The sequence below is a fragment of the Somniosus microcephalus genome, chromosome 21 (assembly GCF_052327205.1).
Source record: "Somniosus microcephalus isolate GS21.2 chromosome 21, FLI_Smic_1.0, whole genome shotgun sequence".
NCBI lineage: Eukaryota > Metazoa > Chordata > Chondrichthyes > Squaliformes > Somniosidae > Somniosus > Somniosus microcephalus.
Window position 1 is genome coordinate 17,837,012 of NC_141007.1, and position 19,181 is coordinate 17,856,192.

The window sequence follows — 19,181 nt, forward strand, 5'->3', positions numbered from 1 at the left end:
CACAGCAGCCTGGGATACATTTCATCCGGGCCTGGGGATTTATCCATTTTTAGGCCAGCTAAAACCGCCAATACCTCCTCCCTCTCGATGTTAATATGTTCGAGCATATCACAGTCCCCCCGCCCTATTTCTATGTCTACATCGTCCTTCTCCATAGTGAAAACAGATGCAAAAAATTCATTTAGAACCCCTCCTACATCTTCCGGCTCCACACACAGATTGCCACTTTTGTCCCTAATGGGCCCTATTTTTTCCCTAGTTATCCTCTTACCCTTAATATACTTATAAAACATCTTCGGATTTTCCTTTATTTTGCTTGCCAGTGTTATTTCATGGCCCCTCCTTGATCTCCTAATTTCTTTTTTAAGTATCCCCCTGCACTTTTTGTACTCCTCTAGGGCTTCCTCCGTCTTTAGCCTTTTGTATCTACCAAAAGCCCTCCTTTTTTTCCTAATCCATTCTCGTATATCCCCTGACATCCAAGGTTCCCTGTGGTTTTTGGAACCACCCTTGACCTTTACGGGAACATGTTGCCATTGTATGATCTCAATCTCCCTTCTGAAAGCCTCCCATTGCTCCGATGCGGATTTTCCTACAAGTAGCTGATCCCAGTCCATTTTGGCCAGATCCTGCCTTATCCTATTAAAATCGGCCTTCCCCCAATTTAGAACCTTTATTTCCGGCCCATCCCTGTCCTTTTCCATGACCACCTTAAATCTTACCATATTATGGTCACTATCACCAAAGTGCTCACCTACTAGCACTTTTTCCACTTGGCCGGCCACATTCCCTAGAATTAGGTCCAGTACCGCCCCCTCTCTTGTAGGACTTTCTACATGCTGGCTCAAAAAGCTCTCCTGGATGCACTTTAAGAATTCTACACCCTCTGAGCCTTTCACACTCTGACTATCCCAGTTAATATTGGGGAAGTTGAAATCCCCCATTATTATTACCCTATTATTTGCACATTTCTCTGAGATTTGCCTACATATCTGTTCCTCTATCTCCCCCTGACTGTTTGGAGGCCTATAGTACACTCCCAGCAAAGTGCTTGCCCCTTTTTGTTTTTAAGCTCCACCCATATGGCCTCATTAGAGGACCCTGCTAATATATCATCCCTCCTTACTGCAGTAATTGACTCCTTAATTAATATTGCGACACCCCCTCCTCTTATACCTCCCCCTCTGTCTCGCCTGAAGATTCTGTACCCCGGAATATTGAGCTGCCAGTCTTGCCCTTCCCTCAACCATGTCTCCGTGATAGCAACAATATCATACTCCCATGTGTTTATCAACACCTTCAGTTCATCCACCTTATTTGCAAGACTCCTTGCATTAAAATAGATGCCATCCAGCCTTGCCCTTATATATTTGCCCTGTCTACCAAGCTGACTTGTTTTTTTCTCTATAATTGGCAGCACATCCCCCCCTATTTCAGCTCCCCTCTGTATCCCATCCCCCTGCCAAGTTAGTTTAAACCCCCCCCAACAGTGCTAGCAAACCTCCCCGCAAGGATATTTGTCCCGCTCTGGTTCAGGTGCAACCCGTCCGACTTGTACAAGTCCCACCTTTCCCAGAAGCAGGCCCAGTGATCCAGGAAAGTAAAACCCTCCCCCCTACACCAACTCTTTAGCCACGCATTCATCTGCTCTATGCTCCCATTCCTATACTTACTAGCACGTGGCACTGGGAGTAATCCAGAGATTACAACCTTTGAGGTCCTGCTCTTTAATCTGTTACCTAGCTCCCTAAATTCTTGATGCAGGACCTCATCCCTCTTTTTACCTATGTCGTTGGTACCAATGTGGACCACGACCATTGGCTGTTCACCCTCCCCCTGGTGTAACTGTTCCTTGTTTCTCCCAGTTACAGTATTTGTCCTCTCTCCCTACCTCCCTCCTGTTACCTGGTGTAACTGTTCCTTGTTTCTCCCAGTTACAGTATCTGTCCTCTCTCCCTACCTCCCTCCTGTTACCTGGTGTAACTGTTCCTTGTTTCTCCCAGTTACAGTATCTGTCCTCTCTCCCTGCCTCCCTCCTGTTACCTGGTGTAACTGTTCCTTGTTTCTCCCAGTTACAGTATCTGTCCTCTCTCCCTGCCTCCCTCCTGTTACCTGGTGTAACTGTTCATTGTTTCTCCCAGTTACAGTATCTGTCCTCTCTCCCTGCCTCCCTCCTGTTACCTGGTGTAACTGTTCCTTGTTTCTCCCAGTTACAGTATCTGTCCTCTCTCCCTGCCTCCCTCCTGTTACCTGGTGTAACTGTTCCTCGCTTCTCCCAGTTACAGTATCTGTCTTCTCTCCCTGCCTCCCTCCTGTTACCTGGTGTAACTGTTCATTGTTTCTCCCAGTTACAGTATCTGTCCTCTCTCCCTGCCTCCCTCCTGTTACCTGGTGTAACTGTTCCTCGCTTCTCCCAGTTACAGTATCTGTCCTCTCTCCCTACCTCCCTCCTGTTACCTGGTGTAACTGTTCCTCGCTTCTCCCAGTTACAGTATCTGTCCTCTCTCCCTACCTCCCTCCTGTTACCTGGTGTAACTGTTCCTTGTTTCTCCCAGTTACAGTATCTGTCCTCTCTCCCTGCCTCCCTCCTGTTACCTGGTGTAACTGTTCCTTGTTTCTCCCAGTTACAGTATCTGTCCTCTCTCCCTGCCTCCCTCCTGTTACCTGGTGTAACTGTTCCTCGTTTCTCCCAGTTACAGTATCTGTCCTCTCTCCCTGCCTCCCTCCTGTTACCTGGTGTAACTGTTCCTCGTTTCTCCCAGTTACAGTATCTGTCCTCTCTCCCTACCTCCCTCCCCTGTTACCTGGTGTAACTGTTCCTTGTTTCTCCCAGTTACAGTATCTGTCCTCTCTCCCTGCCTCCCTCCCCTGTTACCTGGTGTAACTGTTCCTTGTTTCTCCCAGTTACAGTATCTGTCCTCTCTCCCTGCCTCCCGCCTGTTACCTGGTGTAACTGTTCCTTGTTTCTCCCAGTTACAGTATCTGTCCTCTCTCCCTGCCTCCCTCCTGTTACCTGGTGTAACTGTTCCTTGTTTCTCCCAGTTACAGTATCTGTCCTCTCTCCCTACCTCCCTCCTGTTACCTGGTGTAACTGTTCCTTGTTTCTCCCAGTTACAGTATCTGTCCTCTCTCCCTGCCTCCCTCCTGTTACCTGGTGTAACTGTTCCTCGCTTCTCCCAGTTACAGTATCTGTCCTCTCTCCCTGCCTCCCTCCTGTTACCTGGTGTAACTGTTCCTTGTTTCTCCCAGTTACAGTATCTGTCCTCTCTCCCTGCCTCCCTCCTGTTACCTGGTGTAACTGTTCATTGTTTCTCCCAGTTACAGTATCTGTCCTCTCTCCCTGCCTCCCTCCTGTTACCTGGTGTAACTGTTCCTCGTTTCTCCCAGTTACAGTATCTGTCTTCTCTCCCTGCCTCCCTCCCCTGTTACCTGGTGTAACTGTTCATTGTTTCTCCCAGTTACAGTATCTGTCCTCTCTCCCTGCCTCCCTCCTGTTACCTGGTGTAACTGTTCCTTGTTTCTCCCAGTTACAGTATCTGTCCTCTCTCCCTACCTCCCGCCCCTGTTACCTGGTGTAACTGTTCCTTGTTTCTCCCAGTTACAGTATCTGTCCTCTCTCCCTACCTCCCGCCCGTGTTACCTGGTGTAACTGTTCCTTGTTTCTCCCAGTTACAGTATCTGTCCTCTCTCCCTACCTCCCTCCTGTTACCTGGTGTAACTGTTCCTCGTTTCTCCCAGTTACAGTATCTGTCCTCTCTCCCTGCCTCCCTCCTGTTACCTGGTGTAACTGTTCCTTGTTTCTCCCAGTTACAGTATCTGTCCTCTCTCCCTGCCTCCCTCCTGTTACCTGGTGTAACTGTTCCTTGTTTCTCCCAGTTACAGTATCTGTCCTCTCTCCCTACCTCCCGCCCCTGTTACCTGGTGTAACTGTTCCTTGTTTCTCCCAGTTACAGTATCTGTCCTCTCTCCCTACCTCCCTCCTGTTACCTGGTGTAACTGTTCCTTGTTTCTCCCAGTTACAGTATCTGTCCTCTCTCCCTACCTCCCGCCCCTGTTACCTGGTGTAACTGTTCCTTGTTTCTCCCAGTTACAGTATCTGTCCTCTCTCCCTACCTCCCGCCCGTGTTACCTGGTGTAACTGTTCCTTGTTTCTCCCAGTTACAGTATCTGTCCTCTCTCCCTACCTCCCGCCCCTGTTACCTGGTGTAACTGTTCCTTGTTTCTCCCAGTTACGGTATCTGTCCTCTCTCCCTACCTCCCGCCCCTGTTACCTGGTGTAACTGTTCCTTGTTTCTCCCAGTTACAGTATCTGTCCTCTCTCCCTACCTCCCTCCTGTTACCTGGTGTAACTGTTCCTTGTTTCTCCCAGTTACAGTATCTGTCCTCTCTCCCTGCCTCCCTCCTGTTACCTGGTGTAACTGTTCCTTGTTTCTCCCAGTTACAGTATCTGTCCTCTCTCCCTACCTCCCTCCTGTTACCTGGTGTAACTGTTCCTTGTTTCTCCCAGTTACAGTATCTGTCCTCTCTCCCTGTCTCCCTGCCTCCCTCCTGTTACCTGGTGTAACTGTTCCTTGTTTCTCCCAGTTACAGTATCTGTCCTCTCTCCCTGTCTCCCTGCCTCCCTCCTGTTACCTGGTGTAACTGTTCCTTGTTTCTCCCAGTTACAGTATCTGTCCTCTCTCCCTCCCTCCCTCCTGTTACCTGGTGTAACTGTTCCTTGTTTCTCCCAGTTACAGTATCTGTCTTCTCTCCCTACCTCCCTCCTGTTACCTGGTGTAACTGTTCCTTGTTTCTCCCAGTTACAGTATCTGTCCTCTCTCCCTGCCTCCCGCCTGTTACCTGGTGTAACTGTTCCTTGTTTCTCCCAGTTACAGTATCTGTCCTCTCTCCCTGCCTCCCTCCTGTTACCTGGTGTAACTGTTCATTGTTTCTCCCAGTTACAGTACCTGTCCTCTCTCCCTGCCTCCCTCCTGTTACCTGGTGTAACTGTTCCTTGTTTCTCCCAGTTACAGTATCTGTCCTCTCTCCCTGCCTCCCTCCTGTTACCTGGTGTAACTGTTCCTTGTTTCTCCCAGTTACAGTATCTGTCCTCTCTCCCTGCCTCCCTCCTGTTACCTGGTGTAACTGTTCCTTGTTTCTCCCAGTTACAGTATCTGTCCTCTCTCCCTGCCTCCCTCCTGTTACCTGGTGTAACTGTTCCTCGTTTCTCCCAGTTACAGTATCTGTCCTCTCTCCCTGCCTCCCTCCTGTTACCTGGTGTAACTGTTCCTTGTTTCTCCCAGTTACAGTATCTGTCCTCTCTCCCTGCCTCCCTCCTGTTACCTGGTGTAACTGTTCCTTGTTTCTCCCAGTTACAGTATCTGTCCTCTCTCCCTGCCTCCCTCCCCTGTTACCTGGTGTAACTGTTCCTTGTTTCTCCCAGTTACAGTATCTGTCCTCTCTCCCTGCCTCCCTCCTGTTACCTGGTGTAACTGTTCCTTGTTTCTCCCAGTTACAGTATCTGTCCTCTCTCCCTGCCTCCCTCCCCTGTTACCTGGTGTAACTGTTCCTTGTTTCTCCCAGTTACAGTATCTGTCCTCTCTCCCTGCCTCCCTCCTGTTACCTGGTGTAACTGTTCCTTGTTTCTCCCAGTTACAGTATCTGTCCTCTCTCCCTACCTCCCTCCTGTTACCTGGTGTAACTGTTCCTCGTTTCTCCCAGTTACAGTATCTGTCCTCTCTCCCTGCCTCCCTCCTGTTACCTGGTGTAACTGTTCCTTGTTTCTCCCAGTTACAGTATCTGTCCTCTCTCCCTGCCTCCCTCCTGTTACCTGGTGTAACTGTTCCTTGTTTCTCCCAGTTACAGTATCTGTCCTCTCTCCCTACCTCCCTCCTGTTACCTGGTGTAACTGTTCCTTGTTTCTCCCAGTTACAGTATCTGTCCTCTCTCCCTACCTCCCTCCTGTTACCTGGTGTAACTGTTCCTTGTTTCTCCCAGTTACAGTATCTGTCCTCTCTCCCTGCCTCCCTCCTGTTACCTGGTGTAACTGTTCCTTGTTTCTCCCAGTTACAGTATCTGTCCTCTCTCCCTGCCTCCCTCCTGTTACCTGGTGTAACTGTTCCTTGTTTCTCCCAGTTACAGTATCTGTCCTCTCTCCCTACCTCCCTCCCCTGTTACCTGGTGTAACTGTTCCTTGTTTCTCCCAGTTACAGTATCTGTCCTCTCTCCCTACCTCCCTCCTGTTACCTGGTGTAACTGTTCCTTGTTTCTCCCAGTTACAGTATCTGTCCTCTCTCCCTACCTCCCTCCTGTTACCTGGTGTAACTGTTCCTTGTTTCTCCCAGTTACAGTATCTGTCCTCTCTCCCTGCCTCCCTCCTGTTACCTGGTGTAACTGTTCCTTGTTTCTCCCAGTTACAGTATCTGTCCTCTCTCCCTGCCTCCCTCCTGTTACCTGGTGTAACTGTTCCTTGTTTCTCCCAGTTACAGTATCTGTCCTCTCTCCCTACCTCCCTCCTGTTACCTGGTGTAACTGTTCCTTGTTTCTCCCAGTTACAGTATCTGTCCTCTCTCCCTGCCTCCCTCCTGTTACCTGGTGTAACTGTTCATTGTTTCTCCCAGTTACAGTATCTGTCCTCTCTCCCTGCCTCCCTCCCCTGTTACCTGGTGTAACTGTTCCTTGTTTCTCCCAGTTACAGTATCTGTCCTCTCTCCCTACCTCCCTCCTGTTACCTGGTGTAACTGTTCCTTGTTTCTCCCAGTTACAGTATCTGTCCTCTCTCCCTGCCTCCCTCCTGTTACCTGGTGTAACTGTTCCTCGCTTCTCCCAGTTACAGTATCTGTCCTCTCTCCCTGCCTCCCTCCTGTTACCTGGTGTAACTGTTCCTTGTTTCTCCCAGTTACAGTATCTGTCCTCTCTCCCTACCTCCCTCCTGTTACCTGGTGTAACTGTTCCTTGTTTCTCCCAGTTACAGTATCTGTCCTCTCTCCCTACCTCCCTCCTGTTACCTGGTGTAACTGTTCATTGTTTCTCCCAGTTACAGTATCTGTCCTCTCTCCCTGCCTCCCTCCCCTGTTACCTGGTGTAACTGTTCCTTGTTTCTCCCAGTTACAGTATCTGTCCTCTCTCCCTACCTCCCTCCTGTTACCTGGTGTAACTGTTCCTTGTTTCTCCCAGTTACAGTATCTGTCCTCTCTCCCTGCCTCCCTCCTGTTACCTGGTGTAACTGTTCCTTGTTTCTCCCAGTTACAGTATCTGTCCTCTCTCCCTGCCTCCCTCCTGTTACCTGGTGTAACTGTTCATTGTTTCTCCCAGTTACAGTATCTGTCCTCTCTCCCTGCCTCCCTCCTGTTACCTGGTGTAACTGTTCCTCGTTTCTCCCAGTTACAGTATCTGTCCTCTCTCCCTGCCTCCCTCCTGTTACCTGGTGTAACTGTTCCTCGCTTCTCCCAGTTACAGTATCTGTCCTCTCTCCCTGCCTCCCTCCTGTTACCTGGTGTAACTGTTCCTTGTTTCTCCCAGTTACAGTATCTGTCCTCTCTCCCTACCTCCCTCCTGTTACCTGGTGTAACTGTTCATTGTTTCTCCCAGTTACAGTATCTGTCCTCTCTCCCTGCCTCCCTCCTGTTACCTGGTGTAACTGTTCATTGTTTCTCCCAGTTACAGTATCTGTCCTCTCTCCCTGCCTCCCTCCTGTTACCTGGTGTAACTGTTCCTCGCTTCTCCCAGTTACAGTATCTGTCCTCTCTCCCTGCCTCCCTCCTGTTACCTGGTGTAACTGTTCCTTGTTTCTCCCAGTTACAGTATCTGTCCTCTCTCCCTACCTCCCTCCTGTTACCTGGTGTAACTGTTCCTTGTTTCTCCCAGTTACAGTATCTGTCCTCTCTCCCTACCTCCCTCCTGTTACCTGGTGTAACATAGATACATAGATACATAGAAGATAGGAGCAGGAGTAGGCCATTCGGCCCTTCGTGCCTGCTCCGCCATTTAATGAGATCATGGCTGATCCTTTAATTCAGTATCCCGTCCCCGCCTTCTCTCCGTAACCCTTAACCCCTTTTGCCCGTAGAAATATATCTAATTCCCTCTTAAATATATTTAATGAGCTGGCGTACACTGCCCTCTGTGGCAATGAGTTCCACAGGTTCACCACTCTCTGAGTGAAGAAATTCCCCCTCATCTCTGTCCTAAATGGTTTAGCCCTTATCCTTAAATTATGTCCTCTAGTTCTGTTCTCACCCGCCAAGGGAAACATTCCTTCTGCATCCAGTCTGTCTAGACCTGTCAGAATTTTATACACTTCTATGAGGTCCCCTCTCAATCTTCTAAACTCCAGTGTGTACATCCCTAAACTACATAGTCTCTCCTCATAGGTCATTCCCGCCATTCCTGGTATCAGCCTGGTGAATCGCCGCTGCACCCCCTCCATGGCAAGAACATCCTTCCTCAGATGAGGCGACCAAAACTGTACACAGTACTCGAGGTGTGGTCTCACCAGTGCCCTGTACAGCTGCAGCAAGGTATCCCTGTTCCTGTATTCTAACCCTTTTGCTATGAAGGCCAGCATACCGTTTGCCTTCTTGACCGCCTGTTGCACCTGCATGCTCGCCTTCAGTGACTGGTGTACAAGAACACCCAGGTCTCTCTGTACTTCCCCCTCTCCCAATCTATTGCCATTTAAATAATAATTTGCCCTCCCGTTCCTGCACCCAAGGTGGATAACTTCGCACTTGTCCACATTATAGTGCATCTGCCATTTATCCGCCCAATCGCCCAGTCTGTCCAAATCGCTCTGGAGCTTCCTGGTCTCTTCCTCTGAGCCCACCCCACCTCCTAGTTTAGTGTCGTCTGCAAATTTGGAAATGCTGCATCCGACTCCCTGATCCAGGTCATTAATGTAAATTGTGAACAGCTGGGGGCCCAGGACAGATCCCTGTGGTACCCCACTTGTTACTGCCTGCCATTCAGAAAATGAGCCGTTTATTCCAACTCTCTGTTTTCTATCTGACAGCCAGTTCCCTATCCACGCCAAAACTTTCCCCTTTATCCCATGAGCCTCAATTTTCCATGCTAATCTTTTATGTGGGACCTTATCGAAGGCCTTTTGGAAGTCCAGGTACACCACATCTACTGGCTCTCCCCCATCTATTCTACCAGTTACTCCCTCAAAAAATTCCAATAGATTAGTCAAGCACGATTTACCCTTTGTAAATCCATGTTGACTCTGTCCTATCCTGTCCCCATTTGCTAAGTGCTCCGCTATTTCATCCTTAATGATGGACTCCAGCATTTTGCCCACAACTGATGTAAGGCTTACAGGTCTGTAATTACCTGCTTTTTCCCTACCCCCCTTTTTGAATAGTGGGGTAACGTTAGCTACCCTCCAATCCATCGGCACTGTTCCCGAGTCTAACTGTTCCTTGTTTCTCCCAGTTACAGTATCTGTCCTCTCTCCCTGCCTCCCTCCTGTTACCTGGTGTAACTGTTCCTTGTTTCTCCCAGTTACAGTATCTGTCCTCTCTCCCTGCCTCCCTCCTGTTACCTGGTGTAACTGTTCCTTGTTTCTCCCAGTTACAGTATCTGTCCTCTCTCCCTACCTCCCTCCTGTTACCTGGTGTAACTGTTCCTTGTTTCTCCCAGTTACAGTATCTGTCCTCTCTCCCTGCCTCCCTCCTGTTACCTGGTGTAACTGTTCCTTGTTTCTCCCAGTTACAGTATCTGTCCTCTCTCCCTGCCTCCCTCCTGTGTTACCTGGTGTAACTGTTCCTCGTTTCTCCCAGTTACAGTATCTGTCCTCTCTCCCTGCCTCCCGCCCGTGTTACCTGGTGTAACTGTTCCTCGTTTCTCCCAGTTACAGTATCTGTCCTCTCTCCCTGCCTCCCGCCTGTGTTACCTGGTGTAACTGTTCCTCGTTTCTCCCAGTTACAGTATCTGACCGGTCTCTGCGCCAACCCCTGCAGTACGTGGTGCAGCTTTTCCTTGCTTTTCCCTACTTGCAATACCTTTTCTCTCTCCTCCCTCCCTCCCTCCCCTGTGGTACCTGGTGGAGCTGCTGCTCCTGCTGCTGCAGTCGCTCCATTTTTTGTTGGATAGCATGCAGTCGTGCCTGGTGCTCAGACTCCACCCGTTTAGCCTCCATGAATGCTTTTTCACCTTCCTCGTATTTCTGAGAGGCAAGCTGCGGGGGAAGAGATTGACGGCAGCCAGTCGGTTAAAGAGCCCGTGCTATATTACTGAACCTAAAGACATTGTATGAGAGTTACTCCCCAGTCTGTTCTCTCAAATGGTGAAGACTGCAATGGCATAACAATAGAAAATATAACCATATTATAGCAGGTACATATATAAATGTAAAGATAACCATAAACAAACACTTGTTTAACATTTTAAAACTGCCCAAGAAAGTCTGCGTGGCTCAATGCCATACTACTCAGTGGAGGTACCCAGTAAGCCATCAGGAAGTGATTTACCTTTTCTTAAAAAACAGAGCACACCAAGTCTAACATAAAAAGGGACTAAGGGGCAGGTGGGAAGGTATAGTATAAACTTCATAATTACTTTAGTGAAGAGACAGCCAAAGCAGGGTCTCCAAATAGTTTATTTTCCAGATGTCCAAAATGGCTGACTTACATAACCAACATTAAAGACACTCATCTTCCATCCGATACAGGTGGCCAAGTCACCGGAGGCGTCAGTGTTGAGAAGTTATTAGACTTGGTATCTTAGCTTCCTCAAGTACTTTGGTATCAGGAACTTTGTCTTCCCACTTGATGTTTAGAATACGGCGGAGGCAGTGGGTGTGGAAAGAGTTTAGTCTTCTATCATGCCTGGTGGGCCAGGTCTCGCTACCATACAGCAGCATGCTCAGAACACACGTTTGGTAGAGCCATATCTTGGTGTTCAATATTAATTTCCTATTATTCCACAAACGTAATTGGCCGAATGTGGCCACTGTCTTTCCAATGCGAGAGTTTAGCTCGTCAACTAGAGACAAGCTATCCGATGCAGTTGACTCTAGGTAGCAGAACCTGTGTACAACTTCTAGCGTGGTGTTAGCTATTGAAACATCTGATGTCGTCAACACACCCTGTGCCATGATCACGGTCTTCTTTAAACTAATGGTTAGTCCAAAATTCATCACCAGCTAGTGAAAAGTTATTGCAATGTTGTTTGAGATTCTACTTCACGGAGTATGACCAGCACTGCATCATTGGCAAAAAGAAGTTCTCTTATCAGCAGATAATTTGATTTCACTTTTTGCTCTTTCAAGAGTTTTCCATCTGATCTTGTGCAGAGTAATACACTCAGGCCATATACACTGCTTAAATACAACATTGCCCTCCCAGTGCATTAAACACATTTTAACAGATAACAGAGGGTTTTTTTTTTCCATTCATTCTCGGGATGTGGGCGTTGTTGGCAAGGCCAGCATTTATTGCCCATCCCAAGTTGCCCTCGAGAAGGTGGTGGTGAGCCGCCTTCTTGAACCACTGCAGTCCGTGTGGTGAAGGTACTCCCACAGTGCTGTTAGGGAGGGAGTTCCAGGATTTTGACCCAGCGACGATGAAGGAATGGCAATATACTTCCAAGTCAGGATGGTGTGTGACTCGGAGGGAAACTTGGAGGTGGTGGTGTTCCCATGCGCCTGCTGCTCTTGTCCTTCTAGGTGGAAGAGGTCGCAGGTTTGGGAGGTGCTGCTGAAGAAGCCTTGGCGAGTTGCTGCAGTGCATCTTGTAGATGGTACACACTGCAGCCACAGTACGCCGGTGGTGGAGGGAGTGAATGTTTAAGAACATAAGAACATAAGAAATAGGAGCAGGAATAGGCCATTTGGCCCCTCGAGCCTGCTCCGCCATTCAATAAGATCATGGCTGATCTTGGGTTCAAAGCCACTTCCCCGCCCGCTCCCCATAACCCTTCACTCGCTTATCTTGCAAAAATTTGTCAATCTCCACCTTAAATGTATTTAATGACCCAGCCTCCACAGCTCTTTGTGGATGGGGTGCCAATCAAGCGGGCTGCTTTGTCCTGGATGGTGTCGAGCTTCGTGAGTGTTGTTGGAGCTGCACTCATCCAGGCAAGCGGAGAGTATTCCATCACACTCCTGACTTGTGCCTTGTAGATGGTGGAAAGGCTTTGGGGAGTCAGGAGGTGAGACACTCACTGCAGAATACCCAGCCTCTGACCTGCTCTTGTAGCCACAGTATTTATGTGGCTGGTCCAGTTAAGTTTCTGGTCAATGGTGACCTCCAGGATATTGATGGTGGGGGATTCGGCGATGGTAATGTCGTTGAATGTCAAGGGGTGGTGGTTAGACTCTTGCTTGTTGGAGATACTCATTGCCTGGCAATTGTGTGGCGCGAATGTTATCTGCCACATATCAGCCCAAGCCTGAACGTCGTCCAGGTCTTGTTGCATGCAGGCATGGACTGTTTCATTATCTGAGGAGTTGTGAATGGCGCTGAACACTGTGCAGTCATCAGCGAACATCCCCATTTCTGACCTTATGTTGGAGGGAAGGTCATTGATGAAGCAGCTGAAGATGGTTGGGCCTAGGACATTGCCATGAGGAACTCCTGCAGCGATATCCTGGGGCTGTGATGATTGACCTTCAACCACCACAACCATCTTCCTTTGTGCTAGTTATGACTCCAGCCAGTGGAGAGTTTTCCCCCCCCGATTACCATTGACTTCAGTTTTACTAGGGCTCCTTGATGCCACACTTGGTCAAATGCTGCCTTGATGTCAAGAGCAGTCACTCTCACCTCACCTCTGGAATTCAGCTCCTTTGTCCAGTTTGGACCAAGGCAGTAATGAGGTCGGGAGCCGAGTGGTCTTGGTGGAACCCAAACTGGGCATCAGTGAGCAGGTTATTGGTGAGTTAGTGCTGCTTGATAGCACTGTCAATGACACCTTCCATCGCTTTGCTGATGATTGAGGGGAGACTGATAGGGCGGTAATTGGCCGGGTTGGATTTGTCCTGCTTTTTCGGGACAGGACATACCTGGGCAGTTTTCCACATTGTCGGATAGATGTCAGTGTTGTAGCTGTACTGGAACAGCTTGGCCAGAGGCGCGGCTAGTTCTGGAGCACAAGTCTACAGCACGACAGCCGGGATGTTGTTGGGGCCCATAGTCTTTGCTGTATCCAGTGTGCTCAGCCGTTTCTTGATATTACGTGGAGTGAATCGAATTGCCTGAAGACTGGCTTCTGTGATGGTGGGGAGCTCAGGAGGAGACTATATGAACAATTTCACTCAATGAACCTTCATACCATATCCTCAATATACCTCGGGATTTAACCTGGGAGCTTTCCAAGAGAAGGAAGGACCTAGTATCTGGGTCCAAGTATGATCTGCAAACTGCTTATCCTTCCTCCCCTGTTAAGTAATGTTTGGGAAAGGGATGAGGATTACTACAGTGGCAGTCTTACAATTTCTAAAGATACCTTTTTAAAAGTGCTCCTAGAAACAACCTTTACTCCTTTTTCTCAGGCAATAAGTTAGATTTAATTCAGAAATTACATAGCCAGACTCTGTTTCGAGATAGAAGTTTGGATCCCAGTTTGCACACTGCGTGCATCACAGTAATGAACTGAATAAGACCAGGGTTTTCACACCTTACTCATGCCCTCGACCTCCTCGGCCCTCTGCTTGATGCGGATTGCCATGGCGTTAACCCTCTCCTTTTCCAGTTGCAGTTCATGACGCTCTTGACTTAGGACCTCTCGCGCTTGAGCCAGCTGCTCCTCTTTTGATTTCAGTTCAACGGCTTTCACCTTCAGTTCGGCTTGTTCCTACAGGGAAAGGGCAGACTCAGACCAATCAATCACTTGTGATTTTTGAACACGTTTTTAAAATGTCCAGAAGTACTGAAATCTAAAACTACTATCTAAAAAGACAAGATTCTGGCAAAACAGGAAGATTTCTGTATTTTGTGTCGTATGATTTTACATGGATAGCAAGAATCCAATTTAAAAATGGCTTCACCCAGTTGTATCTCTGGGGCATCTCATCATTCCCGTGGCAGTGATACAGAACTGACCAAATCCAGCACGTTCAATGAGAAATGTCTATCGTGGATGGGTTTTCTTGGTTTGCGTCTATGCCTTTGTTAATTCTGGAGGCTGGAGCAGCTTAATTGAAATGTCAACATGTGCAGATTGACAGACAATGATGGACTTGAGACATTAGGAAAATCTAGTACAAGAGTGAAACTCCATCGAAGGGAAATATATATATGGCAATTGGCACTTTCCTGACATTAACATTACAGTACTGTTAAATTCTTAGTTCATCTGTGTACTTCAAAGAAATGGCTGTAACATGAAAAGACCTCCCGTGGCATAAACCTCAGCCCTGCTTGCTCAGCTTCAGTTGTATTAGGAAATCTAAACACGATCGATTGAACCGAGATATGTATCGTCCACATACAACTTAAACATCAGGAAGAGCTACCAAGAGACAAACGACCGTTTCATCCAAAAGCCTTCCTGCCGACTATTCCAGGATCATTCTGAAAAGCAAGGATAACCAGCGGCTTCTTTTCTCCACCATCAACTGTCTCCTTCAGCAACTCTCCCCTGTCCTCTCCACCCTCACCTCCAACAAGTGAAAGGAGCTCATGGACTTCTTAGTCACCGAGACAGACACCATCTGTTCAGCTGCTTCTCCCCTTCAGCACCAAGCCAAACCTCCCCCCAGGCTCTTCACTGCACTAGCCATGAATGACGAGACAATCTTATATGATAGCGCACCCAGTTAAATATCTATATATATATAAATCGGTCCTTCTGTCTGTCTGTCCTTCTGTCTGTCTGTCCTTCTGTCTGTCTGCAGGTGCGCGTCTGGGCGGCTATGCGCTCGAAAGTTACAGGGCGTACCTACGCGTGCATTACGTCGAAAGAAAGCTTACCTTTCCAAAACGGTTTTAAGCGTATTTACGTTTCGGCCGGGCTAAAATCGCGCCCGCGGTATCCGAAAAACCTTAACGTTCCGCTCATTAGCATCTCATTATCCGCTCATTAGCGACAGAGTGACCTCGAGCTCGACCAATCGTATGCCGGGTTGCTGGCGTGTGCCGCCGGGCCAATCGGTGCGTGTGTGGGCGGGCCTTATCGTTCTGAACCGAGGTGAGTAGCCGCCATCTTGCTTCCATTCTTTTTCCTGCTTTCTGCGTCTTTCTTTTCAAATATACATTTCCAGCAAAATAAAATGCAATTTATTAAATTCTTTTAAAATAAATCACTCATTTGTAAATATTTTATCTAACCTGAACATTCTTTTTCCTACCTTTGCCCGTTTTTTTCTTAGGCCTGAAAGCCTGGGCCTTTCTTGCCCAGCCAGGCCCGAGCTAGGTAACTGGGCTGCTGCTAAGCTCCTCACCCCCCCGCCCCGGTGTCACGTTACCCGGGGCAACAGCGTCAGCCACGAGGGTCAGGGTGTGCGCGCAGCAGGAGCAGGTGAGACTCTGTTCCGCGCTCGGCTCGGGCGGGGGGGGGGGGGGGCGGGGCTCGGCCTTGGTGAGCGGGAAGGGTTACCCCGGCAACGGGAGTGCGGGCCGGCTGGGGCTTGGAGAGCGGGGTGGGCTCGAAGAGCGGGGCTCTCGGGAGTGCGGGGCGGGGCGGCGCGGTAGGGTTACCCCGGCAACCGGGCGTGGCCGTGGCCGTGGCCGTCTCTCAGCCTCATGCCCTCCCTTCCTCCCCCCCACCCTTCCCCCCCCTCCTTCCCCCCCCTCTTCCCCTCTCCCCTCCCCCTTCCTCCCCCCCACTTCCCCTCCCTTCCCCCCCCTCTTCCCCTCTCCCCTCCCTCCCTTCCCCCCCCTCCCCCCCCCGGCCTCCCCCCCCCTCCCCCCCCCCGGCCTCCCCCCCACTTCCCCCTCCCCTCCCGCCCTCCCTTCACCCCCCTTTCCCCCCTCCCTTCCCGCCCTCCCTTCCCCCCCGCCCTCCCCCCCTCGCCCTCCCTTCCCCCCCACTCGCCCTCCCTTCCCCCCCGCCCTCCCCCCTCTCTTCCCCCCCTCCCCTCCCCTTCCCTTCCCCCCCGCCCTCTCTTCCCCCCCGCCCTCTCTTCCCCCCACCCGCCCTCTCTTCCCCCCCCGCCCTCTCTTCCCCCCAGTCTCTCTCTCTCTTCCCCCCAGTCTCTCTCTCTCTTCCCCCCAGTCGCTCTCTCTCTCTCTCTCTTCCAACAACAACATGCCCTCGAAAAAGCCTCGGCACCGCCCGGCACTTCAGCTAGTCTATATATATATAAATCGGTCAATCTGTCTGTCCTTCTGTCTGTCATCGCGTGTGCGTCTGTCGGGCTATGCGCTTGAAAGTTACAGGGCGTACCTACGCGCGCGTTACCTCCAAAGAAAGCTTACGCTTCCGAGACGGTTTTAAGCGTATTTACGTTTCGGCCGGGCTAAAATCGCGCCCGCGGTATCCGAAAAACCTTAACGTTCCGCTCATTAGCATCTCATTATCCGCTCATTAACAACAGAGTGACCTCGAGCTCGACCAATCGTACGCCGGCTTGCTGCCGCGTGCCGCCGGGCCAATCGGTGCGTGTGTGGGCGAGCCTGATCGTTCTGAACCGAGGTGAGTAGCCGCCATCTTGCTTCCATTCTTTTTCCTGCTTTCTGCGTCTTTCTTTTCAAATATACATTTCCAGCAAAATAAAATTCAATTTATTAAATTCTTTTAAAATAAATCACTCATTTGTAAATATTTTATCTAACCTGAAGATTCTTTTTCCTATCTTTCCCCGTTTTTTTCTTAGGCCTGAAAGCCTGGGCCTTTCTTGCCCAGCCAGGCCCGAGCTAGGTAATTGGGAATTGGGTTTCTGCTAAGCTCCTCACCCACCCGCCCGCCCCCCCCGTGTCACGTTACCCGGGGCAACGGCGTCAGCCACGAGGGTCAGGGTGCGCGCGCAGCAGGAGCAGGTGAGACGCGGCGTCTCTCTCTATTCCGCGCTCGGCTCAGGCGGGGCTCTCGAGAGTGCGGATCTCGGCCTTGGTGAGCGGGGCTCTCGGGAGTGCGGGGCGGGGCGGCTGGGGCTTGGAGAGCGGGGCTCTCAGCCGGGGGGGGGGGGGCGGGGCTCGGGGCAGGAGGGTTACCCCGGCAAACGGTCGTGGCCGTGGCCGTCTCTCAGCCTCAAGCCCTCCCTTCCCCTCCCCCACTTCCCCTTCTCCCCCTCCCCCCTTCCTTCCGCCCCCGCCCTCCCTTCCCCCCTCCGCCCCCCCCCGCCCCCCTCCCCCGCCCTCCCTTCCCCCCTCCGCCCCCCCTTCCCCGCCCCCCCGCCCCCCTTCCCCCCCGCCCTCCCTTCCCGCCCTCCCTTCCCCCCCCGCCCTCACTTCCCCCCGCCGCCCTCCCTTCCCCCCGCCGCCCTCCCTTCCCCCCCCGCCGCCCTCCCTTGCCCCCCCGCCGCCCTCCCTTCCTTCCCCCCCCGTCCTCCCTTTCCCCCCCCCGTCCTCCCTTTCCCCCCCCGTCCTCCCTTTCCCCCCCCGTCCTCCCTTTCCCCCCCCGTCCTCCCTTTCCCCCCCCGTCCTCCCTTTCCCCCCCCGTCCTCCCTTTCCCCCCCCCGTCCTCCCTTTCCCCCCCCCGTCCTCCCTTTCCCCCCCCGTCCTCCCTTTCCCCCCCCCGTCCTCCCTTTCCCCCCCCCCGTCCTGCCCTTCCCCCCACCCGCCCTCTCTTCCCCCCACCCTCTCTCTTCCCCCCCAGTCGCTCTCTCTCTCTCTCTTCCAACAACAACATACCCTCGAAAAAGCCTCGGCACCGCCGGGCACTTCAGCTAGTCTTATGATAAATAGGACAGAACCTGATGTGTCACAGCCCAAATAGTCTGATTTCACTCATTGTTTTTCAGTGTTGTGGTGATTCAGTATTTCGCTGTGTCATTTGGCTTCCGTGCATTAATTAACCTGTAAATAAATCTGACAAAGTAGCTTTAGCCCATATCCATTAGTCTGTTGGAGTGGTCTGAACTAACAGGGAAGACTGCAGGAAGTGGGCACAAATTCATTATCTGGATTTCGCCAGTATTAGACTGATAGGAACTCTATTTAAATCATTGGAAATAATAAAATCCCACCAAAAAGGTGTTTTCAATGTCACCAAATACTGTGAATTGAGTATCTACAGTTACCAGATTTGATTTCCTATTGCCAGTATTAGCAAATAACGTGCATCATTTGGCTTGGCGGTGAAGGGCGGGGGGGGGGGGGGAAAGCAGCCGAGGCAGCTCAACAGATGGTTTCAATCTTCGTGACAAGAAGTCAGTCAGCTCCTCACACTTGTTGTGTTTCTATAACATATGCTCAGACCGAGGTGAGTCCAGTCCCTGTAACAATATACACACAGCCTCAAGTAGGTCCAGTCCCTGTAACAATATACACACAGGCTCAAGTAGGTCCAGTCCCTGTAACAATACACACACAGCCTCAAGTAGGTCCAGTCCCTGTAACAATACACACACAGCCTCAAGTAGGTCCAGTCCCTGTAACAATACACACACAGCCTCAAGTAGGTCCAGTCCCTGTAACAATACACACACAGGCTCAAGTAGGTCCAGTCCCTGTAACAATACACACACAGCCTCAAGTAGGTCCAGTCCCTGTAACAATACACACACAGGCTCAAGTAGGTCCAGTCCCTGTAACAATACACACACAGCCTCAAGTAGGTCCAGTCCTTGTAACAATACACACACAGGCTCAAGTAGGTCCAGTCCCTGTAACAATACACACACAGGCTCAAGTAGGTCCAGTCCCTGTAACAATATACACACAGCCTCAAGTAGGTCCAGTCCTTGTAACAATACACACACAGCCTCAAGTAGGTCCAGTCCCTGTAACAATACACACACAGGCTCAAGTAGGTCCAGTCCCTGTAACAATACACACACAGCCTCAAGTAGGTCCAGTCCTTGTAACAATACACACACAGCCTCAAGTAGGTCCAGTCCCTGTAACAATATACACACAGCCTCAAGTAGGTCCAGTCCCTGTAACAATACACACACAGCCTCAAGTAGGTCCAGTCCCTGTAACAATACACACAGCCTCAAGTAGGTCCAGTCCTTGTAACAATACACACACAGGCTCAAGTAGGTCCAGTCCCTGTAACAATACACACACAGGCTCAAGTAGGTCCAGTCCCTGTAACAATACACACACAGCCTCAAGTAGGTCCAGTCCCTGTAACAATACACACACAGCCTCAAGTAG

General features: G+C 50.5%; 1 protein-coding gene across 9 annotated transcripts in view; it reads right to left on the reverse strand.

Moving 5' to 3' along the window:
• Positions 1–19,181, reverse strand: part of fbf1 (Fas binding factor 1) — a 134,773-nt gene that overhangs the window by 21,373 nt on the left and 94,219 nt on the right. For 8 of the 9 annotated variants that reach the window (XM_085963298.1, XM_085963299.1, XM_085963297.1 and 5 more), the window contains 2 exons: positions 13,597–13,773; positions 10,019–10,156 (listed from right to left, as the gene is read on the reverse strand). In XM_085963298.1, the coding sequence (XP_085819424.1) occupies positions 10,019–10,156; positions 13,597–13,773 (315 nt within the window). Of the gene's footprint in view, positions 1–10,018; positions 10,218–13,596; positions 13,774–19,181 lie in introns of those variants that run through there. The other variant, XM_085963301.1, reaches the window with a different exon arrangement.